This window comes from Suricata suricatta, chromosome 3 (genome assembly GCF_006229205.1).
Source record: "Suricata suricatta isolate VVHF042 chromosome 3, meerkat_22Aug2017_6uvM2_HiC, whole genome shotgun sequence".
In the NCBI taxonomy this organism is placed as follows: Eukaryota; Metazoa; Chordata; class Mammalia; order Carnivora; family Herpestidae; genus Suricata; species Suricata suricatta.
The window spans coordinates 67,177,091-67,201,387 of record NC_043702.1 but is presented as its reverse complement, the minus strand read 5'-3'; the positions used below and the strand labels follow the sequence as shown (position 1 = coordinate 67,201,387).

General features: G+C 37.0%; 1 protein-coding gene and 1 pseudogene across 2 annotated transcripts; one reads left to right on the top strand and one right to left on the bottom strand.

The window, feature by feature from the left end:
• Positions 1-10,168: 10,168 nt before the first annotated feature.
• Positions 10,169-12,409, top strand: LOC115287015 (annotated as a pseudogene).
• Positions 12,410-13,825: 1,416 nt separating this feature from the next.
• Positions 13,826-23,819, bottom strand: GCG (glucagon). Of its 2 annotated transcripts, XM_029932998.1 has the most exons (6): positions 23,743-23,819; positions 20,392-20,492; positions 18,487-18,648; positions 16,448-16,585; positions 14,965-15,108; positions 13,826-14,311 (listed from the first exon to the last, which is right to left on the bottom strand). In XM_029932998.1, the coding sequence occupies exons 2-6, from the start codon at positions 20,481-20,483 to the stop codon at positions 14,305-14,307; spliced, it is 543 nt and encodes a 180-aa protein (XP_029788858.1). In that variant the 5' UTR covers positions 20,484-20,492; positions 23,743-23,819; the 3' UTR covers positions 13,826-14,304. The 2 variants fall into 2 exon arrangements, with proteins under 2 accessions (XP_029788858.1, XP_029788859.1); XM_029932999.1 differs by lacking the exon at positions 13,826-14,311 and having other exon boundaries at positions 14,961-15,108.
• Positions 23,820-24,297: the final 478 nt, after the last annotated feature.

Genomic DNA, 24,297 nt, shown 5'->3' with positions numbered 1-24,297 from the left:
GGCTGGCCCGTCCTCGGATCTCCCCCCTTCGCCCCCACTCACTCAGGTATCTTTGAGGTTCTATTCCCTCTAGAGTTCGTATTTTCTCCTTCCGCTCTCTCAGTTGAACGTAATATCCTTCTCAGTTCAAAAAACGGTGCGGAGGGAGTTTACAGAGCTCCCTTCCTCCTTATTTTGGGTTTTTGACCCGCAGTACGTCAAGGTAATAGATTTGTGTCGTTTTAAACAACTGAGTTTGTGGCGATTTGTCGGCAGCAATAAGGAACTAATGTAGTCTCATTCATGAACATGTCTGTGCTTGTCTTGAACTTCATGGCTTTATTTTATAGGCCATTTTTGGATTTCTAACAGTTATTTAGTATTATGTCCCCATCATAAAAGCCATAACAAAACTGGTTTGTATTTCCAAGACCATTGATAACATTAACTGCTTATTAAGTGTTTTGAAACAATTTATGTAGGGGTGCCTGAGTGGCTTAGCCAGTTAAGTCTCCGACTCTTGCTTTCGGCTCAGGTCCTGATCTCAGAGCCCAACATTGGGCTCTGTGATGAACATGGAGCCTCCTCGAGATTCCGTATCTCCCTCTCTCTCTGCCTCTCCCCTGCTGGTGCTCTCTCTCTAAGTAAATAAAGATTTAAAAAAATAATTTATGTGATAGAGGATTCCATTTTGAAAGGATTCTAGGTGCCAGCTAGTGTACTGTGCGCCTGGAATGTGCTATGTCACTTATATAGCACAACAAAATTATGAGGTAGGGATCATTCTCCTTACTTTTTTTGGAGAGGTAAAACAGTAGAGCTAGTCATGGATACAACCGGCATGTAAGCCCCACTCTGCATGATTTTAAAGCCCGTCTTCTCTCCACTCAACCATATTGACCTGCCACTGTTTACACTCAGTTTCTCCAGCTGGGGTATACAGTTGTTAAGAATCTGAAGCACCATGAATTTTCAAGGAAGATGTGTTACTATAAATGTAAGTTTCTTAGGAAAAAAAAAAGAAGCTTGTTTCCTAGAAATGCCATGTACAGTTCCCAGATGTCAGATGGAAATGATTTCAAACATCAAAAATGAAATGGTAATTGTTGGAAAAGTGAGAGGGATCACTCAGAAACATTGGGGGGAAGCAAGAACTCGCTCTGTCTTGGCAGGAACCTGTAATTTCCCCTGGGCAAAATGTCACTTCTAGAGAGCAAAACTTCAGAATTACTTTCCAGAAAAATTATGGTTTCAACTCGTATTCTGGCTTCCGAAAGTCTTTGAAGCCCTGTTGTGTCTCGGTTGAATTTTGCTACCTGTGTAACCTGGCATGACAGGTAGGGACTGAGGCCGTCCGCCTTGTGGCCCCTCTTCTCTGCGTCCTTCCTTTGGAAAGAGAAGAGAGTGCATCTCCACAGCCTCTCCCAGACTGCGGCTGCTGCGTTCTGCCACGCCCAGGAGGAGACACCGATTTGTCCCCAATCATCTCAGTCTAACAAACCAACCGCTTCAGCCACCCGACGGCCACCCCTTGCTCCCACCAATCAGCTCTCTTGTTCGCCCTTTTTTTCCTCATCAGGACAATTAGTAAGTTTCCCAAGTTGATATAAGTCATTACGCAAACGCGGCTTCAGTCCCAGACTCTTCCAACCACGCTGCTGTTGTCCTTCTTATGCTCGAACCTTCCGGCTGCTCCTTTCTCCTTTTCTTTCAGGCAGAACTTGAGAGACCAAGGTGGTCTGCCCTAGTTATCCGTACCCCTCAATTTCCGGTCTCTTCTTAATGCACTGTAATTCGATCTGTCCCGTCCTTCCTTTGTGGGACAGGTTTCAGTGCGTTCTTCCGGGGGTATGGGTGGGAATAGAAGCCAACTGGATAGCTTTCCTATGTCCTAGACTAAACCCACAGATCTCCCTCCGGCTCCTAAAACCTGTTCTTCATCCAGCATTTCCTCTTCAGAGAATGACACTCTCTAGATGCCAAACCAGAACTCTGGGAGGCAAGCTCTTGCCACCCTCTAGCCATGCCATCTGCTTACCTCTCCCTATCTGTTTACTCTCAGTATTTCAATTCAAATCTTCAGCATCATTCAATTGAAATGCTCTTCCAAATTGCCAGTTCCCTCCAGTCTTTAAGGTTGTTTTATGAGATTAATAGTTCATTCCAGGTAAAGGAAGAAAAGAGAGGAGAATCCTCGGGCGAAGGAGACATGCTGTCTGTGTCCAAAGCAGAAGACATCCAGAGAGAGAAGGTGGCCAAAGGGAGAGTTAAAGAGAATGATAAGAGAAGTAGAAACTGAACAGAAGGAAAGGGCTAAAATGTGTGGTCACAGTGGCTGCTCGAAAATACGAAGGGCCTCGCGTGCTCCTAAACACGGTCCATCTCCCAGAACATTCTGGTATAACCGAGCAGGAATAGATGAACACAGAGTTAGGGTGGTGAGAGGGGCTGAGTTGGTAGAAATGTACCTAGAATCACCAGCCATGGCTCCCAAATAATGGATTACTATTATTATTATTATTCATTATTATCACTATCTTGTCTCCATGGGTATTTTATCAGGAATTTGGAACGCAATAACTTTTCTTCTCATTCTCTTTTCTTATCTTCATTTAATCTATAGTTTATTATGAGTAAATGTAAGATATTTAAGAGATTCAAAAAGATATTAAGAACAATTGAGTGAACACCCGACGGCCAGAGAAATGGAAGCACTAGTCCAGTTCCCACTTCCTCTCCTCGGGACTTCCAGCCAGAGGTAACCCATGATTTCAAAGTTGGGATTCTTTCCTCCCCACGTGTATTTACTCTTAATGACCAAAGTATAATAGCTCTCACTCACCTGACATCGTATCTCGGCTGCACTGCCCAACTGCTGAAGATGGAAACTTAGCAGTAATCCCTGATGCATCATGGATTCAACATTGGCAGTAATTACAAATCCAGGGTCGTCCTTCCATGTCCCCAGTCCTCCCACCCCGTCCCCTCGAGAACATGTCCTCACACATTTACCAACACGCTACTGCTCATCACCCACATTCAACTACTTCTCTTAGTTATCCCTCCAGATTTCGTTTCAGATCTGCCAGTGGATCTCAGATCCATTGCTACCTCCCTAGACAGTCCTCTTTTATATTTCATCTTTCTGTTATAGGAATTTTTTCAAGCACAAGAAAAGTAGAAAGAACAGTGTAAGAAACCCCTATCCACCTGTCACACAACTTCAAGAATTAACAATACTTTGCCTGTGTTGTTATCTGTCCTCTTCCTTGTTATTGTTATGTGTTTGTTTTCAGTGAGGGGAGGGCTAGAGGACTTTAGGCAAGTCCCATGTCATTCACCCATAAATTCTCAATATGCGTATCTAAATTGTATGTACACACACACATATTGTCATTATAACTTCCTCCCATGGTAACAATTATTCCTTAATATTACTTAACACCCAAATTATTTTCAAATTTTCCCAGTTTTATCAAAATATCTTTCTATCCTTTGGATCAGAATCCACATGAAGACCATAACTGCATTCAATTATTATCTTTTTACTACGTCTTTCTATTCTGTAACAAATCTGTTTCTCCGTTTCTTTAAAAAAACAATTATCTGATATAGACACTGAATAATTTGTCCTATTTTGCATTTAATGCACAGTGTCCCCCTCCCCCCCATATATTGTAGTAACTGGTATTTAGATTTAGAGGTTTCATAGACTCAGGCTCAGTTTTTAGTTAATTCCAGTTCAGGGTGGTCCTTTCTATTGTATCACATGATGTTTAGTGGGTTCAGAGGTCGGCCTGACCCACGCCTTACACAGTTCCTCATCACATTTTCAATGAATGGTATTAGTATCTTTTGACGATTATTATTGTTTGGATCTGTTATTTTATTAGACTGAAATGTGATTTTCCTTAAAAATTTTTTTAATGTTTATTTATTTTTGAGAGAGACAGAGTGGGAGTGAGGAGGGGGTGACAGAGAGGGCAGACATAGAATCCGAAGCAGACTCCAGGCTCTGAGCTGTCAGCAAGAGCCCAACGTGCGGCTCGCATCCATGAACCAGGAGATCAGGACCTGAGCAGAAATTGGACGACTAACCGACTGAGCCACCCAGGCACGCCAACATGGTAATTTTTCTAATTCCATAATTTAAAAAAAATTTTCACAAGAATTCTATTAAAAAAATCTTTCACCAACTATTTAGTTATTCTAAAGGACAACCTGGCAGCATGAAAAATATAGCAAATGCCTGCTTCTTTCCTTATATGTATATTTATCTTTCTCTGGAGTAAAGTTGATATCCCAGCAATTTTCAATGATAATTTTCAAAATCTTTTACATAGAGAAAATATTAATCTTACAAAACAGGTGAAACAATACTATAACAAACACTTATACACTCTTCACTTTCTAGGTACATCAATTGGTAGCATTTTCTCCCATTTGTAACCCCTCTTCCACCAGCCTTTGAGCATTTCCTTATTTTCTGGCACAAGCTCATCTTGTACTTTACATTCCTTATGAGAATCAAAAATTTCTCCAAGGAGCTCCTGATTTTTTGGTAGGAAGTGGTATTTTAAATCTTGTGTGTGTGTGTGTGTGTGTGTGTGTGTGTGGTGACTTTGTTATATTAACATTTGTTAAATAAAATCCTGGGTTGTGGAATAGTGACCCAAAGTTCAAGAAAAGACCACAAGGGAAAGTGAAATGGAGTTTATTCCGCACAGGTCCTGGAGGAGGGTACACAACATGCCTTAGACGGGAGGTGGTCAAGGCAGAGTGCAGGGAGGTGTGAGGACCCGGGACACACGCTTTTATTAGGGCTTGGGGATGGAGTGATTTGGGGTTTCTGGGCTAAAGCTGAATTGTTCAATTCAAACCAAAATAGCAGGATTTTGGTAAGCTCCATGGGGTCCTTGTTTCTAATGTTTATTTTGAGAGAGAGAAAGAGAGAGAGAGCAAGAGGGAGAAGGGCAGAGAGAGAGGAAGAAAGGGAATCCCAAGCAGGCTCCACACTACCAGTGCAGAGCCTGATGTGAAGCTCAAACTCATGAAACCGTGAGATCATTACCTGAGCCAAAATGAGGAGTCAGACACTCAACTGACTTGAGTCACCCAGGTGCCTCACCATGGGGTCTTATTTAGGTGGTCCCAGGGGGGAGCACCCTGGGCAGTCATAATGTCTATCAAGAGGGCTTTTAGAGGACACAGAGCAGGAATTTACATTTACTTGTAACTCTGCAGCTGCTATCTGGGCATGTACACCAAGGAAGGCCTAGTGTGTTGTATAGTTTAGCCCAACTCTCAACAAATATATATGTGCATATACACTTATATCTAATTCATGTACGTGTATATGCACAAACACACATATATTCATGCACACATATACATACCATTAGAGTCCACATAGTACTTCCTCCCCCTTTCTGATTCTGTATTTGTGTCCCCTTTCTCATGCATTGAAATCCTGATAATACTTTCAGAATTATTACACTAATAATATTACTAAAAATGAACCTACCTTTATGCACTAAAACACTATTTTTTAAAGGGCTGTAAAGTTCCATATTACATGGCTGCATCTTAATTCATTTTCCCAGTATCTTATAGATGGCATTCAGATGTTTCTGATATTTTTAAGTTTAAAAAATTTTTATTTTACAGAGAGAGAGAGCACAAGGAGGGGATAGAGGCAGAGGGGGGAGAGAGTGAGAGAGAGAGAGAATCTTAATCTTAAGCAGGCACCATGCTCAGTACGGCTTGATCTCACGACCTTGGGATCATGACCTGAGCCAAAATCAAGAGTTGGTCATTGAACTGACTGAGCCACCCAGGTGTCCTTGCTTCTGATTTTTTAAATGAGTAATCAATATTCACAAGGAATATGTAGTTTTAAATTTTTGAGTGTGTATCTTTGGGTAAATTTCTAGAACCAAGGCTTTTGAGTCAAAGTGCAAATGTGTAAGTAGTCTGATACACTGTCAAGTGTCCCTTCATAAGGGTAATAACATTTTGCAATCTCATCTGCAGTGTTTGGAAGACTCTGTACCCACATCCTTGTCAACAGAATGTACTGTCAAATTTTTGAATTAGAAATAATATCTCAGTATGGTTTTATTTTGTTTTATTCACACAAATTTTGCATGTTTAAATTCATTAAGGCAAAATTTATATACAATGAAATGTACAGATCTTAAACGTGCATTTTGCTGATTTTTGATAAACGTATACACCCACGTAACCTGCATCTTATTCAAGAAGTAGGACACATCCATCACTCCAGAGACCAGTCTTGTGCCCATTCTATTCACATTCCACACTGTCTCCTCCAGAGGCCACCATGATGCTAATTTACTGCCACTGCTTACTTTGTTCTCTTCTTACACCTCATATAAATAGAATTGTGTGGTATATTCTATTACGGATCTGGCTTCTTTCATGCAACATGTTATTTGTTAAGATTTACCTGGTTGCTGCATGCATTAAGTAACTTGTCCTTTTATTGCTGTGTAAAATTTCATTGCACGAATACACCAGTTTTTCTGTTCATTCTCCTGCCAGTTTTCCTAAATAGTTGTCCCACTTTATACTACCTCCAGAAACATGAGAATTCTAACTGTTCTATGTCTTTGCCACCATTTAGCCTGCTGGTTTTATAAATTTGATATAAATATGTAATGCATTAATTCCATCTTCTTGAATTTTTATTTAAGGAATGGGTGTTGATTTTTGTTCAAAGCCTATGCAGAGTGTTTTGAGATAATGATAAATTGTTTTTCTTTTAGATATCTTACTATGTTGTATTACATGAATTGATTTCCTAATATATAGCTACTCTTGACAATTTTGGGATAAATGATCTTAATATTTTTATATGATGTTGAATTCTATTTGGTGATATACTTTTAGGATTTTGAAATCAATATTCAAAGTGAAATTAGTGTGCAATTTTTTTTCTATCTTTAGCAGGTTTAGATATCAGTGTTATGCCTCCTATGTAAATAAAAATAAGACATTCTTTTCCTTTATTCTCCCAGCCTCATAATTCTACATAGTTTATGAAGCATAGTTTATGAAGCATTTGAAAGTTTGATATAAGTTTCACATGAAACCATATGGACCTGGTGCCTTTTTACGAGGTAGTTCTTTGATATTTTTCCTCATTTCTTTTATGGAAATTGATTTATTTAAGCTTTTTAAATCTCTACTAGTGTCAATGTTTAAAATTATATTTTCTTTAAAGTTGTATCCATCTCTTCTGGATTTTCAAATATATTTGTTCAACATTTTCAATAATTTCATAGTTGTTTTAATTTTAAGCATTTCAGTGGGTTATTCCCAATTCATTTTATTTTACATACTGTTTCTTTTCATTTCTTATTTAGAGTAGCTGGTGGTTTTCTATTTTGTTATTTCTTTCTTAAAATAATAACTTTTATTTAATATTCCTATGGATTTTGTTTTGTTTTCTGTATAACTTCTTACTATTTTAAACTTTATTATTTCCTTCTGAGAGTTTAAAAAATTGTTAATGTGTTTTGAATTTTATCAAATGTGTTTCCTACATTTATTGAGACTAGCATGTGAAATTTTTTGTATTTACTTTTGTTAATGTTGTGAAGTACAGTGATGTTTTTTGCAAATAATAAACCACCTTGGAATTCCTAGAACATACCTTGTTTCTCTGTACTGCAATATTTCTTTTATATATTGCTAGAATTGGTCACTGAAGTTTTGTACAGGATTTTTCACCTATGTTCATGAATCAGATTAGTCTGTTGTTTTCCTTTGCTACAGAATCTTTGTCATATTTTTGTATCAAGGTTGTTCTTGTCTCATAAAATGAGCAGGGAAATATTACTTATTTTTTCCTTATTTTGATAAGTTTATATAATATTGGTGTTTTTTCTTCCTTAAATGTTTAGAAGAACTCACTTGCTAAGCCATCTGGTCCTGGAGTTCTTTTATGGAAAAGTTTTTTTAAATAATAGATCCAATTTCCAAAATAGACAGAGAGCGATTAAGATTTTCCAATTATTTGTGTCTGTTTTAGTAACATTTTTAGAAGACATTTGTCCATTTCATCTAGTTGTCAAAATTATCAGGAATATAATTTTACATAATATACTCTTATTACCCTTTTATTGTGTATAACATCCTTTTAGCAAGGTCCCCTTTTATTTTAGGTAAATTTTCTCCTTTTTTTCCCTTGCTCAGTCTTGCTAGGGATTTATTAATTTTAGTGATCTAGTCAAAGAACCAAATTTGGCTTTAAATTTTTTTTAACATTTATTGATTTTTGAGAGAGAGAGAGAGAGAGACAGAGCATGAGTGAGGGAGGGGCAGAAATAGGGAGAAACAGAACTTGAACCAGACTCCAGGCTGAGTCCAGAGCCCAGAGTCTGATGCAGGGCTCAAACTCATGCTGGGCTTGAACTCACGAACTGTGAGATCATGACTTGAGCTGAAGTTAGATGCTTAACTGACAGAGCCACCCAGGGACCACCGGCTTTGTTATTTTTCATTGCCAATTTTATTTATTTATTTTCTCCCATCTTTTAAATTCTCCTTTTTTTACTTTCTGAGATTTGCTGTCCTTTTTCCAGTTTTTTGAGGTAAAATTTAAGGCTAGTGATTTTCAAACTTGTTCTTTCCAGAAAAATCCATTTAAACCTATATTTTAACTTTATTTAAAAAATTTTTTTACGTTTATTTTTGAAAGAAAGAGAGAGAGGCAGAGCATGAGCAGGGGAGGGGCATAGAGATGGAAAGACACAGAATCTGAAGAAGGCTCCAGGCTCTGAGCTGTCAGAACAGATCCCAACGTGGAGCTCCAACTCCTGAATCTCGAGGTTATGACCTAAGCCCAAATTGGATGTTTAACTGACTGAGCCACCCAGGTGTCCCTAAAGCTACATTTTAACTTTCAACACTGCTTTAATTGTGCTTCCAGTTTGTATTTATTGTATCTTCATTACCATAGAGTTCAAAAGTATTTTTAGATTTCCTTTATGAGTTCTCCTTTAACTTATGGGTTATTTGGAAATGATTGCCTAGTTTTAAGAATTTTTAAGATATCTTTTGTTTTTGATTTCTACCTTAATTCTACTGTGGTTAGAATCTTTGAAATTTGTTGAAGACTTTTGATCAGCATAAAGTAATCTTGATAAATATTCTAGATGCACTTAGAAAGAATATTCATCTATTGTTACTGGGTATGTTGTCCCATAAACATTACAATTATTTTGTTGATTGGGTTTATTAGATTTTATTGATTTTTCAACTATTGCTCTGCCAACTCTTGGCCAAGTTGCTTAAGTCTTTCACTATGGTTGAACTTTTCCATATTTTTAATTCTGTCATTTTAAACCCCATCTATTTTTTAAGCTATATATGAACAATTATATATCCCCAATGAATTGATTACCATATTTAATGCTCCTCTTTATCTTTAGTAATGCTAGTTTTTTAGAGCCTACTTCCTGCTATCAATATATCAACACAAGCTTTCTTGTGTGAACATTTGCATGTTATAACTTTTATAGTCTTTATTTTAACTTCTTATGTCTTTATGTATTGAAAATGCTGCTGATAACGGTTGGACATTTTTTAAATCCAATTGGATAACTTTAGTTTTCAATATGAATAGTTTGTTAACATTTAGTGTAAAACTACTATCTTTGTGATTATATCTGCCATCTTACTGTGGTTCTATTACAGGTGATCCTCATTATTTGCTGATTCCATATTTGCAAATTCACCTACCAGCTAAATTTTATTTGTAATCCCAAAATCAATACTCACAGCAACTTCATGGTCATTCATGGACATTCACAGAGTGGTGAAAAATTGAGTAGCTCTATGCACATTCCTAGCTGAATTTAAAAAGAAAAAGTTATGTTCTACTTTCATGTTTTAGCTCTCATTCTGTAAATAAGTGTCTCTTTTGTGGTCTATGTAGTGTCATGCTTCTCACTTTTTTTTTTTAATACTTTTTTGGGTGACTTCTCTTTTAAAAAACAAACAAACAAACAAACAAACAAACAAAAAAGCCCATAGGGGACAGCATTGTTGTGAGGCTGAAAGCCAAAGAGCTGCACAGTCAAGTCACCCAGGGTTAAGAAAAAAATGTTAAACCCTTCTCAGCGGTGCCAGCTCCATTCCAGAAGATGATATGCTGTGGAAAATGGTAAACTTGCAGGCAAATAAGGCAGGTTGGGTGGATCAGGAAGCTACAGAAAAAAAATATAAAATACCTGCTAAGTGTTCTAAGGGAAATAGCTATGTGGAAGAGGAGGTTTTTAACACTTATGAGATTGGTATGTTTTACAAGGACAACGGCAAACAAACCTATATAAGGTGAATGGTTTTTGGTTGACAAACATGAAGGTTTGTGGGAACTTAGCTCTGTATTTTGCCTAGGATTTCAATATTCATTAACTCAGTGTTCACCGTGGTTTTGTGTAACATAACTACTATGAATGAACAAGAATCAATGTATTCATTTTGTTTTCTTTCTGAAGGTTATTGATTTTCTATATTTATTCTGTATCTTTCTAATATACTAAATTCCCTTATCGTTTGTAGTATTTTTCCATTTATTCTTTTGAGTTATTCAGATATATAAGCATATCATCTTTAAGCAGATATAGTTTTAGTATATTTTTTTGACTCTGTACTTTATCTTATTTAACTACCTTAATTTCTTCAATTTCTTAGTACCTTTAAGACAATGTTAAATAGTAACCAAAATAATGGTGTCTTTTCCTTGTGTCTGAATCTAATGGGAATTTTTCCAATACATAGCACTAAGTAAACTGCAGACTTTTGGGCCCATATATGTTTTCTCATATTTAAAAAGTATCCATCAATTTCATTCTTATTGTGATTGAGGATTCAATAATGTGATGTGCCTTTTTGGCATCTGTGGAGATGAGTTTATGGTTTTCTCATGCCTATCAATATGATACATTATATTAAAGGACTTTCTAATATTGAACTGCTCCACATCCAAAGCATAATCTGCATCACTTTCTTTTATATCTGCCTGATTAATTAAACCTGAATCTTTTACTCCTTTATTTGCATTATTTAAACTTAGTTTTATAATTAAAGATATAAAATGTTTATATGAGTCTTATCTGAATATTCTTCAATAATTTCTTTGTTGGGTGTTTTATTTTTATCACACTGAATTCAGAGGCAGTCTAAGATTTTTGTAAGCATGTTTGGACTTAAGTTCGACCAAATCCGTTATGAGGTCACATGGTCCATATGTTTTTTCATCTTTAAAACCTTTCTCTGTTTATGTAGTGGGAAATGATCTCTCTAGTTTGTCCATCTATATTGAGGACTATAATTTGTTAACAAACACAAAATATAAAAAGTGGTATATTGTGACATCAAAAATATAAAGAGGGGGTCACCTGGGAAGCTCAGTTGGTTGAGGGTCCAACTCGTGATTTCAGCTCTTAGGTTGTGATCCCAGGATCTTGGGATCAAGCCCCGCATCAGGCTCCACACTCAGTTTGGAGCCTGCTTAAGGTTCTCTCTCTCTCCTCTGCCCCTCTCCCCAGCTTGCACACAAACTCTTTCTCTCTAAAATATGTATATATTTAGAGCTTTTGTGGAGCTTTTGGTGGAGCTTTTGTATTCAGTTGAAGCTAGGTCACCCTCAAGTTAAAATGTGCTGCTTTATCTGTAGGATGTTTTTATGTAAGCCTTACAGCAACCACAAAGCAAAAGTCTAGAATAGATTCACAAAAGATAAAGAAAGGGGAATCAATAGCAGAAAAAGAAGCTGATCCTTGCCTCATCCAGAATGGCTTACTGTGATCTTTGTTGTTAAAGAAAATGGTGATCCAGGCACCTGTGTAGCACCCAAAGATGGGCTACATCTGGAATCTGGACTTCAGCCAGAGCCTTAGATGGAGATCTCAGGTTTCAATGCCACGTACAGGCAAAATGTTTGATGCTCCACCAGCTTTATCTAATGCATTCAGAAAGGCTTTGAGAACTGTTAACATAACTAGAGAAAAGTCAGTGAAGACTAATGGACCCCCTCAAACAGAAATAGACAAACTTCTCCGCAAAACAGATGACTGGGAAGCCTGTTAAAATAAAAAGTTCCATTCCTGCCTTGGTTGATGTCGATCTAGAAATAGAAAAATTCTTTCCCTTATGTCTTCTAGGTTTCAAGAGTTTTGACCTGCTTGAGGAATATGAAATTGCATACCTCCCCTTGAATAGAGTGCTTCCCATGAGCACTGATAAGAAAAGGAAACTTGAAAACTGTTACACCTGGTCCCTTTCCTCTCTGAAAATGTCCTCCTCACTCTGGAAGTATAATCTGCTGTGATCTCCTTCAAGCACTCTGTGGGCTCTGGGTGTTGAATTGCCACCTGCTTGCTATGACTTAAATATTTAAGTTTCTTAGCACTTTATAGTTTGTGTGCATGCATGTTTTTATGCTAATAAAGCCATTGTTTCTCAGAAAAAAAACATGTAAAATCACCAATTAACAAAGGGAAGCAGAAACAGAGGAAAAACAATTGAGATACAAAACAGCCAGAGAACAATGAATAAGATGGCATTACATATCAATAATTACTCTAAATGTGAATGGATTGAATTCACCAATCAAAAGGCATGGAATAGTTGAATGGATAAAAAACCAAGACCTAACTATATGCTGCCTATAAGAGATTTACTTTAGCTTTAAGGACACTCATGGGCTCAAAGTGAAGGAATGGAAAAAGATATTCCATGCAAGTGGAATCCGAAAGAAAGTAGTAAAATATTCTTTAAGCCAAAACAGTAACAGAAAGAAAGTCATATGTTGATAAAGGGGTCAATTCATCAAAAAGATATAACAGTCATAAATATATACATACTCTAGATTGGAGACCCTAAATATATTAAGCAAATACTAACAAATCTAAAAGCAGAAATGGACAACAATACAATCATAGTTGTGGTAGGAGATTGTAATACCCAAGTTTCAACAATGGACAGATTATCCAAATAGATAATCAGCTAGGAAATGTTGAGCTTGAAACATACATTAGACTAAATTAACCTAACAGATATTTCTAGGACATTTGACCCAACAGAAGCATCATACACATTTCCTATTCTGGAAAATAGGTCATATGATAGGCCACAAAGCAGGTCTCACCCAACTTAAGAAGATAGAAATCATATCAACTACCAACTATCTTTTCTGAACACAGTGGTATGAAACTAGGAGTCAACAAGAGGAAACCTGAAAAATTTACAGGCACACATTCCTGAACAACCAATAGATCAAAGAAGACATCAAAAAGGAAATTAAAAAAAATCTTCAAACAAATGAAAATGGAAACATAGCACACACCAAAATGCAAAGGATCTTGCAAAAGCAGTTCTTAGGGGGAAGTTTAAAGTGATAAACGTATGTGTTGAGAAAATCAAAAGATCTCAAACCACCTAACTTTACATCTCAAGATCTAGATAAACAGGAACGATTAAGCCCAAAGTTAGCAGAAGATAGGAAATAAAAAGATCAGAGTGGAAATAAATGAAACATAGACCAGAAAAACAGTTGAAAAGATCAATAAAATTAAGAGCTTCTTCCCCTCCAGAAGACAGCTGGTACTTAGCTCCAGATGAGATTTGTCTTGTAGATCTAATATTGCCCGATGGTCTAATTTTTTAAGGTAAGCCAGAAAACAATATGTTTATATATTTTTTCAAATCATGAAGCCATGTCTGGGCACCAGATTCGGCTCATGGGCTATGAGCTTAATAAGAAGGGGTGTTTGGAAGGAGTGGGGCCGTGAAGAAGAGAGAAGACAGACAATGGTAAAGAAGCTTGAAATTTTTATTTATCTACGTTTTATATATTGAAAGCAGAGCATTTTTATGACAAACGTTTCACGAAGGAATTTCTCTTTCCAGTTTCACCACTGTGGCTACTAGTCCTTCCCTTATCTTATCATTATAATGCAGATATCTTGTGATTGAAATAATTTATATGTACAAATTACATCACAGAAAAATCATTTCATTGCTAAATGTAAGTAGGGTAGGGCACTTCATCCGAAATAAGAAAAGGAGAGAATTCTGCACTTCCACATTTTAAAGCTGGTATTTTAGCAACTTTCTTGACAACAGTTTATTCATTAACAATCGTTGGCCACACAATATTAAAAGAAAATGTATGTGTTGGCATGCAAAATGATATGACTTCAGGATACATCTTTTAAATTTACAGAACTTAAAATTTCAAATATTCCATGTGGTTGGCAGGTGATGTGAAGATGATCTTGAATAGTGACATACTTACTTCCTAGAAATTAAAAAAAAGTAGTGATTTAACAATAGCTATAACACTTAGATACACTGAGTAATTAACTATCCAGGAAATATTTCAGTGATTTACTTTGATAAAATTTGTTCATCAATCTTTTCATCTTATAAATCCCTTAGTCTTTTCAACTCTTCAAACATTTGCATTCAGAGATAAATTATCCTAAAGTTCCCCTATGATGAAATGTAAAGTTTATGAAAAATCATAAAAAGCAATTATAACCTATACAAATAAGTGGTTAAATTTTTACTACTATGCTGATTACAGTAAGTATATAATACCATGTATACTGGTATTTACTTTGTGCTAAAATGTCACCATAAATAGCAATTTTTAATGTGACATTAATATGCAAATAACTTAACATCTGCATGTTTCATTCATATCTGTGTTCCTAATGCCTTATCCCTTATTGACACTCAGGAAATGCTTTTGGAATAGATGGGTAAATGAATAAATCTTACTGATCAAAAATGAACATAATAAGTTTTCTTAAATGATTCATAATTTTGATTATATCCCAAGAAGACTAAAGAAAGACCCTCTCCCCCACTTAGGGGACCACCTGTAGGCTGTATGATAATATTTATGAAAGTTTTGATGGTTTTCTAGATTAACTAAAATGCTGTCACCTCTCAGTAATTTTGGTCTGAAGCAGCCAGTTTATAAAGTCCCGGGTGGCAAGACTGTCAAGAACTGTGTTCATCTCATCAGAGAAAGAGCCGTCGGCGTGTCTACGGCGTAATTCTTCAACAATGGTGACTTCTTCTGGGAAACTAAGGAATAGGGGTTGGATGAGTATTTGGTTAAGTGTTTTAAGTAAGTGCTCATTGATTGCTTATTCCTGGTAGCACGTGTGAGGGTCACTGAGAAAACACTAAGTTTCTATTTCCCAGGGGCCCGCTATGAAAAGCCTCACAGAAACCTGCATGTGGGAAAGGGAATGATTTAGGTTGAAAAGAGCAGAGCTGGGATCTGAAACCAAACCTCAGTATTAGCTTCACGCCCTTCACTATACTCCAGGCTGCTTCAAAGAGTGTAGTGTATTGGCAGCACAGATGTTATTTAATTTGCCTATAAATCAGAGAAATGTATCATGTCTCGTACAACTAGTGATTATCCGAACAGCCTTGCAAAGCTTAGTGTCAGCAGATGAAAGCTTAGTCCATTTCTTCTTGAATGGTTTGCTATAGCACAAATTTTGACATTACATTAAAACACAACAAACTACCCTAAGTGTAAGCGACTATTTTACCAATTAGTTTCATCAGTTTGATCATTCATGTTTCAGTGAGTAACAATACTAGTTTCCTTTTGTCTTAAGCTCTCTTTAAGTTTCAGTGAGCTTGTTTTAAATCTCACTAAAAAAATAAAAATAAAATAAACCCAGAGTTGAACATGAATTTCCTGCCTCTCATATTTCAAACGTCAATCAAAATGATCAGGAGAAAATGAGACGGTTCAGGAATCTGTTTGGTTTTGGTAAGTTCCAAGAAAGTCCCAAAAGGCTTTAGCTTCATTTTCAACTTTGACAATTTAGTGATTGTGTACATGACAGTCCTATTAACAAATGGGCATATTGTTAAATCTGTGGCTGTTCCCACATATCTGTGCTTTGAGTGTCATTTCATTACACATCTTACATTTTCTTCCTTTTAGTCTTCATCACACTTTTACCTGAATCCTGACACACACATGTGTGGGACCCCGTGTGTAAATATTTACAGTCAGACTTTCTGTTTTCACCATTATGCCTCCTTTTCCCTTAAATCTAGTTCACCCAAGACAGCTCTAGTTTAAGCTGGTTGTCTTGGTACAGTTATCAAAAAAGCATTCTATTTAGGATCAAGAGTGTTCTGGATTGATAAATGAATGCCGTAATTATAATGCCACTCTAATAGAGGATAATAACTAATTACAAGTATTATTAATCCTTGCTATCAAAAGTAAAACAGACCAGACTTTTGTAGACTGTCTCCCACCAATATGAGTTATTTCCTCACTTTGTGAGACTATACTAATTGCTTCTGTAATCCAGATCCATATATAGATAACTGTAGTCTAAGTTTTCAGCATCATGCAAAAAAAATGTTAAATAAGAATATACAGACTTACTCTCGCCTTCCCCGGCCTTTCACCAGCCAAGCAATGAATTCCTTGGCAGCTTGGCCTTCCAAATAAGAACTTACATCACTGGTAAAGGTCCCTTCAGCATGTCTCTCAAATTCATCATGACGTTTGGCAATGTTATTCCTGAACGAAATGTGAAAGTTAAGTTGAAGATCTGTCTCTTTAGCAATATGGTTCTCACCTTTAAACAGTGCAGCTTGGGGTTCAGGATCCTATGTAGAAGGGGCTGGGGGAGATTTGGGAGATGAGGGTGGCCGGGGATCTTCCTGAAGCTACATCAATTACCTGGAGTGAAGGATGATGGGAGAGGTCTAGTAACAATGGAGGTGGGCTAAAGCCCCTGCATTCTATCACGCACTCATTTTTGGCTCCCCTGCTTGTCTGTGCCATTGATGATTAAAGCTGCAGTCACTTCAGTCTCAATATGCGTGGGCTCTGCACTGTTATGCACTCTTGCAGGTAAGGCGGCTGTTTGTTATTGGTCCATACGGGGTCAGAGTTAATGAAATGCTTCTAGGGAAAGCCAAGGGCCATCTCAAAATATCAGCAAAAGGACCACATGTTAATGGACCAGAGGAAATACGCGATGGGCCAGAAATGAGGAAAGCTAAGAAGAGGACTCCATTTCACCCTCAAGTGCATGCAGAGTGCTCTGTGTAGGTGGTGACAAGCCGCCCTCAGTCTCCCCGACATGTATCACCCTAAAAAGTTTATCTGAAACACACAACAGAAACTGCCTGGGAAAATAATCTCACATTAGTTTACCAAGTCGTGGCATTCTTTTTCTAGAAATGAGGACAGTTGCTTCCATTTTTTTTCAAATTTGTGATTTTCCACATTTCACCAATGGCCTCATCCGTAGTCCTTGGCAGGGACTTTTCCCAGTGTCTATTCTGGCCATGACCATCATTTCTGCAGCTGTAACTTTCACTAAAGGACTTTAGGTCAATTGCTCTGTCCCTCCTGTTTCTCCTGCTGGCTTGTGTCTACTCTCTTGCTCTCCCTTCCTGTCTCCTTTCTCTTTTCTTCTTTTTAATGTTTATTTGTTTTTATTTTTTATATATATAGAGAGAGCATGAGCAGGGAAGGGGCAGCAAGAGAGGGAGAGAGAGAATCCCAAGCGGGCTCCATGCTGTCAGCAAAAGCTCAATGGCAGGGCTGGATTTCACGAACTGGGAGAACGTGACCTGAGCTGGATGCTTAAGTGACTGAGCTACCCAGGCACACCTCTATTCCCTCCAGACAAATGTATGCCCTTTTCCTGATTTTTAGATTCCTTTAGCTACTTTGTGTGCATAACTCTCTTCCCTTTGTGGGCCATCCTCCAAAGGAATTGTGAAATTCCACCATCTCTGTGAAACCCTTGCAGATGATTTCCTCCAGTAGCCTAGATGTAGCAAAAAACCCAACAGGGTCAAAGAAAACCCAACATTAAAATGTATGCCTTATGATAGGCTTGTGTTCTTATTTGCCTTCTTCTCTCTTTATGCTGTGCAGCTAGGCTGTAATTTTAAATGTGTATCTTGGATTGTATTTTACAAGAAAAAGACTGCATCGGTTTCTATTCCTTACCATGATTAAACTGGCTAGAGGTTACTTTGAATGTGATCACAATCATGAGTTTGAACCCTACAATGGAGTGTTGAATTGGCTCTATCTTTTGGTCAGAAATTACTATCTAATTACTGACCAAAAGACAGAGCCAATTCAACATTCATCTTGCAGGTTCACAGACATCAACTTTTGATTTAAAGGAAAATGGGCCAAGAGGGCAAATATTGCTAAGACCACAGGTGGGAATATAAAGTCTATGTCCCATAGGAGGATAGGTAAGGGGACCGAAAGGGTGAGGGGGTGGGACATTCAAGGAATAATACAAAGTATAGTATCACCAGCCTTGAAAATCATCAAAATTGGAAGAGCTTATGTGCACTAATTGATGATCATGATAAAAAAAAAGAAATTTGAGACGTGCTTATGTAATATAGTTGTATGCAAATTTTGGACTCGGTTCAGACCCTTACTTGTTCCTCTTGGTGTTCATCAACCACTGCACGAAGTCCTGCGCGCGCCTGGAGTCCAGATACTTGCTGTAGTCGCTGGTGAATGTGCCCTGAGAATGGCGTTTGTCCTCATTCATCTGATCCGGATCGTTGGGCGGGTCTGTCTGAGGAGCTGGGAATGATCTGTGAAGAACAGTAATGGGTGCAACTAAGTCTTTCCTCAAGAGTAGAAGCACTTAAACAGTATTTTCTCTACAAAATACTGCACTGTATGAAGTTGGAAGGCATGTGCCTTAAGTATTTCACTGGGTAGTTCAGAGACACCTTAGCTTGGCATGGGAATTCCATAGTTTTACTGGAATTGAATACATTCTAATTCTGATTCTAGTAATAGATTTTTCACCTGACTTATTTTTTTCTGAGATGGGATTAAGTAAATTTTTTTCACTTAATTCTTTTACTCGTGATTGTGGTAATAATGACAGAAGAGATCAATGGCTTGAATATTTTAAGAGAGTAAGAAAAAAATCAACATCATTTGTGGGGCAGCTGATTTATGTTCCTAATTCTTTTTTGCATATATTAATATTAAAAAGTTCAGTTACCTGAGTATATGGTAGCTAATGGTGGAAGAAAGACAATTAAATATTCAAAGAAAGACAAGAGGGGTGCATAGGTGGCTCAGTTGATTGCATCTCCAAATCTTGATCTCAGCTCAGGTCATGATCTCACGGTTCATGGGTTTGAGCCCCACATAGGGCTCTGCACTGATGGGGTAGAGCCTGCTTGAGATTCTCTCTCTCTGCTTCTCCCCCTCTTGTTCTCCTTATCTCTCTCTCAAAATGTTCAAAAAAACATTAAAAAAAGAAAGACTAGGAAAAGTGCACTTGGTGATGTAATTTGAAACTGTATAGTGGATAATACACATGCCAGTAATCAACAGTTCATTGGCATGGTGAATATGGGGAAATATTCAATGTGATTAATACTCAGAAATAGAAATGAGATACTATTTTTACCTGTCAAATTAGCAAAGATTAAATACTGGGGAGGATAGTGTGAGAGAAGTATTTCTATACTGCTGATGGGAGTGTGTATGTGTGTGACTTTTCTGGAAAGCAAGTTGGCAAGATAGTATATAAAAATTAGACTCATTCAAACCCTTTGACATAGTAATTCTACTACTAGAAATCTATCCTCAGAAAATAGTAAGAAATCTAGGGGGAAAATGTTATTTGCAGTATTCTTCATGGGAAAATTTGAAGAATTCTTACATGTTCAATAAAGGAGGGATAGCTAAATAAATATTGTATATTTATGAGATGAAATAGTATGCATGCCTTGAAGGTATTACATATAATAGGTACTTTTAATAATTTTAGGAAAAACTAACAGCATAATGCAAAGAGAAAACACATAATATCTGGGATATGTTTATATATAGTACACATAAGATTCAGGAAAGTAATGTAACAAATTTTAAAATTATTAAGTTTTCTCTGAATAATGAAGTTTGAGCACTTGAAAAAATTTTGCATGTTTTTAAAATTGTTTCTATCATGAGCACATACGACTTTTACAACTAGCAACTAAGCATTATTTTTTAAAAGGAATTAAAGAGACACAAAGTTGATATGAATAAGTAAAGTAATCTCTTCTGCAGTGTGTAAAGAATCAATAGATAGGATCAGCTGAAGATTTCAAAGAACTATAATTTACTATGTAATCAATTCTCAACATTGCCCACCCCTTTGGTTATGAAACAGCACCTACTCTGATCTATATGCAGAAAAGCCTTTATCACAACGATACCTTGGACATTTTGGATACCTCAGTATTTTACTGAGACCTATTCACTAATCATAGTTTTAACAAGCTATATTCTAACCATAGTATTATGCTAGTCTAAGTCTAGAGATTTAATACCTGGATTTCTCCTCTGTGTCTTGAAGGGAACGTTGCCAGCTGCCTTGTACCAGCATTACAAACAGTCCAGCCACAAAGTAAATGCTTTTCATTTTTGCTGCCTGTGGGAACACAGAGTCAGGGATGGGGGTGTTGGGGTGGAGGGAGACAGCAAACACATTTAAACCTGTCAGATTCGATTAGTTCAATTTTGACTCAGTAAATATTACAAATAGAAAATATAAGCTAGTCATCATTTTTACTCTGATTATATTTCCAGCTTCATTTCAGAGAGTAGATTATATTTTCCCCCAGATTTTTGGGGTGACAAAAAGGATACAAAGGATATGTTCCACCCAATTAAAAAAAAAAAGATATGTACCACCAACTAAGCTTTTTCATTAGTGTAGGACACTTGTGTTAATGATTAGAAGGCTCATTTCCAGACTTGAAATTAAAAATGTCCATGATAAACATTTAAAATATCTACTGTAGATGATATGCTACATATGGTTAGCCTGAATGGCACCTTATCCATAATGCCACCCCCTTCACTATCAGTCTGGCTTTCAATTAATAGTCCTTCACTTCCAAGCATTTACATTATACTGCATTTCAACCATCTTAAAGCAGCCTCAGGCTACAACTTGGCATACCAGCTGTCGGTTCAGATGTATTATTCATTTATATTTTAAATAGTGTAACTTGGTCTAGACTTTGTAATTATAAAGCGGCCAACAGATTTGAGGTATTTTAGGGTGCTTTGACCTGTTCTAAATTAAAGGGAAAAATCATTTTAAAGACAAGCAATTTGCAATAAGAACTAATGCTTCTGGCAACTTGAACAATCACAACCAAGAAACGAAGAGATCACTGTCATACAGAAAATTAATGCTTGCTTCTGAAGTCTCGGAAGTCCCCAGGTTGTTTTATAATTGGACTCAGTCCAGGATACGTCATTCATTGCTACTGACACTTGAGGCTTGGTTGTGGGATACACCTGGTTGCTTGTCTTTGTACCTCAAGCAGATGCCCTGTGAAGCCATTGAATGCCAAGGACATGGTGAAGAAGTGTGGACGGGTGGGGATCAATATGAACGTGAGGCCGCATGACCCCATGGGGCCAGCTCCTCGAGTTACCAAATGGAAACGTTAAGTTCAGTGTTTATCATAGACTTCTCTCTGCTACTTTTAAGACTGACCATGTTTACTTTGAGAAGTGGGGATTTCAATCCAAGTTTGATTATACTTATCCATTAATTCAAATGAGTGCTTTTAGCAAATGGCATTTGGTTTGAAATAAGGATCTTATAAATATTATTGTTTTAAACTATCAATCTTTTCTTTAACATCCTAGCCATATTTGCCACCTGCCTTTGGCACTAGAACGCAGAGACGACAGTACTTGCAGTGGTATTTTTTTTTCTTTGAAATGCTGTCTTTTTAGATTAAATGGTCAATTAGACAAAGTAACACATTAGGAATTACATGTTCACCCTTCTTCATTCATCAGTATTAAGTTCTTCATTTGGCATTTTGCTCTGCTTCAGTTTTTCTAGTTGGCAAACTTTGGAAACGTTGTCACATATGCAAGTAGTGTCTTCTGATTATAATTCTCAATTGTACATTCATACTTTGGGGAATTTTTTAAAAATTAAGCAAGCATTTCTTTTTAGGATTACCCCACTGTTAAAAGTCAGTTTAGTCCTAGGAGCGCCTGGGTAGTCCAGTTGGTTAATGTCTGACTCTTGATCTCAGCTCAGGTCATGATCTCGGGGTTCATGAGTTTGAGCCCTACATTCAGGCTCTGCGCTGACAGTGAGGAGCCTGCTTGGGAATTCTCTCTCCTCTCCACCCCTGCCCTGCTCATGAGGGCTCTCACTCTCAAAATAAATAAATAAGCATTAGAAGTATTTTTGAAAAGTCAGTTTAGTCCTAAATAATTCGTTCTATGCAAAGTTCCAAAATGTTTACAATATTTTTTAATATATTCTGCAGAGGCAGAGTTAGAACAGGTGGAATTTTGCCACTGTAGGCCCAGAAAGAGAAGCCAATGCACAGAAGTGAGTATCTTAAGTTCTCTATACAGTCAACAAAATGAGTTCTACTGAAGAAGGAGCTGATTTTTTAAATGTCATTTATTCATTTAGTGGAAGTCTATGGAATTGTGAACATTTAAAGAATAAGGTTAATTGTTTGAATACCACTACCAGGGAAGCAAATATTTATGTCGTTTTAGCTCAAGCTTCTACTCAATAAGAGAAAATTTTTAATTACCCCACTTTAGGCAGTCTAAGGAGAGAATCTGCAGTTTTGTTTTTTTTAAGAACCACACATTGCCATTCAAATTTAAAGGAAAATATGGTAACAATAGTATTCTCTGTGTAGGAAGCCTTTCAGAAAGATTAACCTTAGACCTAGGTAAGGTGACATTATATCATACCGCTAAATGTATTGGTGTCATAGGCCAAGCAAGTCCTTTTCATACTGGATAGCTCATTTCCTCTCACTGGTCCTTTGTACTAATGGCTCAAACACACCACTTGATCATTTTCTCCTTTGAGGATCTTTGTAACATTGTTCTTTGTCCTTAAGAACTTAACTGGATAGTTTCGAAGATCTCATTTTTTTTTTTTTTTTGAAAAGATTTACTAAAGTTTCATTTCAGAGTGTGGACATGTTAGATATATTATCTATTATTATGGGTCTTCAATACCTCGTAGGTAATTATTAGTCAGTGATTTTACCCAGCTCCATCCAAAGATTTCCCAATTATTGACTATATTTTTCTCTGCACCAAATAGGCTATGTCTCATTTACAATGAACTAATTTCATGGACTTTGATTTTTGATAGACTTGTCAGAAATGTGAATATTTGAGAGATGATATTGACTCTGCTCTTCCGGAAGAACATAAGTTTTCATTGGTAAGAGCAATTGCTGCTATAGCTTCTCTAATGGACACATTTCTGCTGCATTTCAAAGACGCCTTCTATTCAAAGTAGTATATACATTTATCAAACCCTAGCAAAATTATTATGTTTCAAAATGTTAACCAATTTTAAAAATGCAGTTCTCATAATTGTTAAATCTTATAACAAGGGTATTGATTTGAATCTTTGTTTTCCTTTCTATTTTATATCTTTGCATTGAATTATTTATCCAATTCGCTTTTCAGCTTCATTGGGTTGAAATAAGTATATGTAAATGCATTTTATATCACTTTTTCATCTCGATTCTGCACCGCGTATTGATTAATAAAGTATAAGATGAAAGAACAGCACTAAATTCATAACACTTTGCCCCTAAAAAACACTTAACTGTACCCCAAACAGGATTTACAATCTTGCAATCACTCCCAATTCATCTTACCTTCAGACACTGTTGACTGGAACGGAGCAGGTGGACAGAGCGCGAGCCCTCCTTCCGGAACGTCGGAAGTGCTGTTTCCCGAGCTCTGTACTTCGGCCGCACAGCGCACTGTACTTATATACTCTCAGCGCTGGTTAGCCTCACAGATATTACGCTGACAGTATAAATTTCTCATCTGTAAATAATGAGTTTTTGTTACAAACGATTTCACTCGCCTACTCACTTTGCTCATCTGCATTCTAAGCTTATATTGGGTGGGACGTCTCAGACCAGGAAACTTTTTATTTACTCTCCCGCTTTTTTTTGGTTGTTGGGAATGGAAAGAGCAGTTTGGAAATTCACCCTTCACCCTCAGTCAGGCATGAAAACCATTTAAGTGCTCTAAAGTGAATTTTGATGCCCAACACAAAAAAACCCATGAAATTACGTAGATGATGGCTAACCCCACTTTGAGCAGGACCTCGTTTGGGGAGCTTACAAGGCCTCCCATTTGCTGTTTGGTCATGATGCCTTTATCTGAATGCAATAAGCAGTTCATTCCATAATCTACCCAAA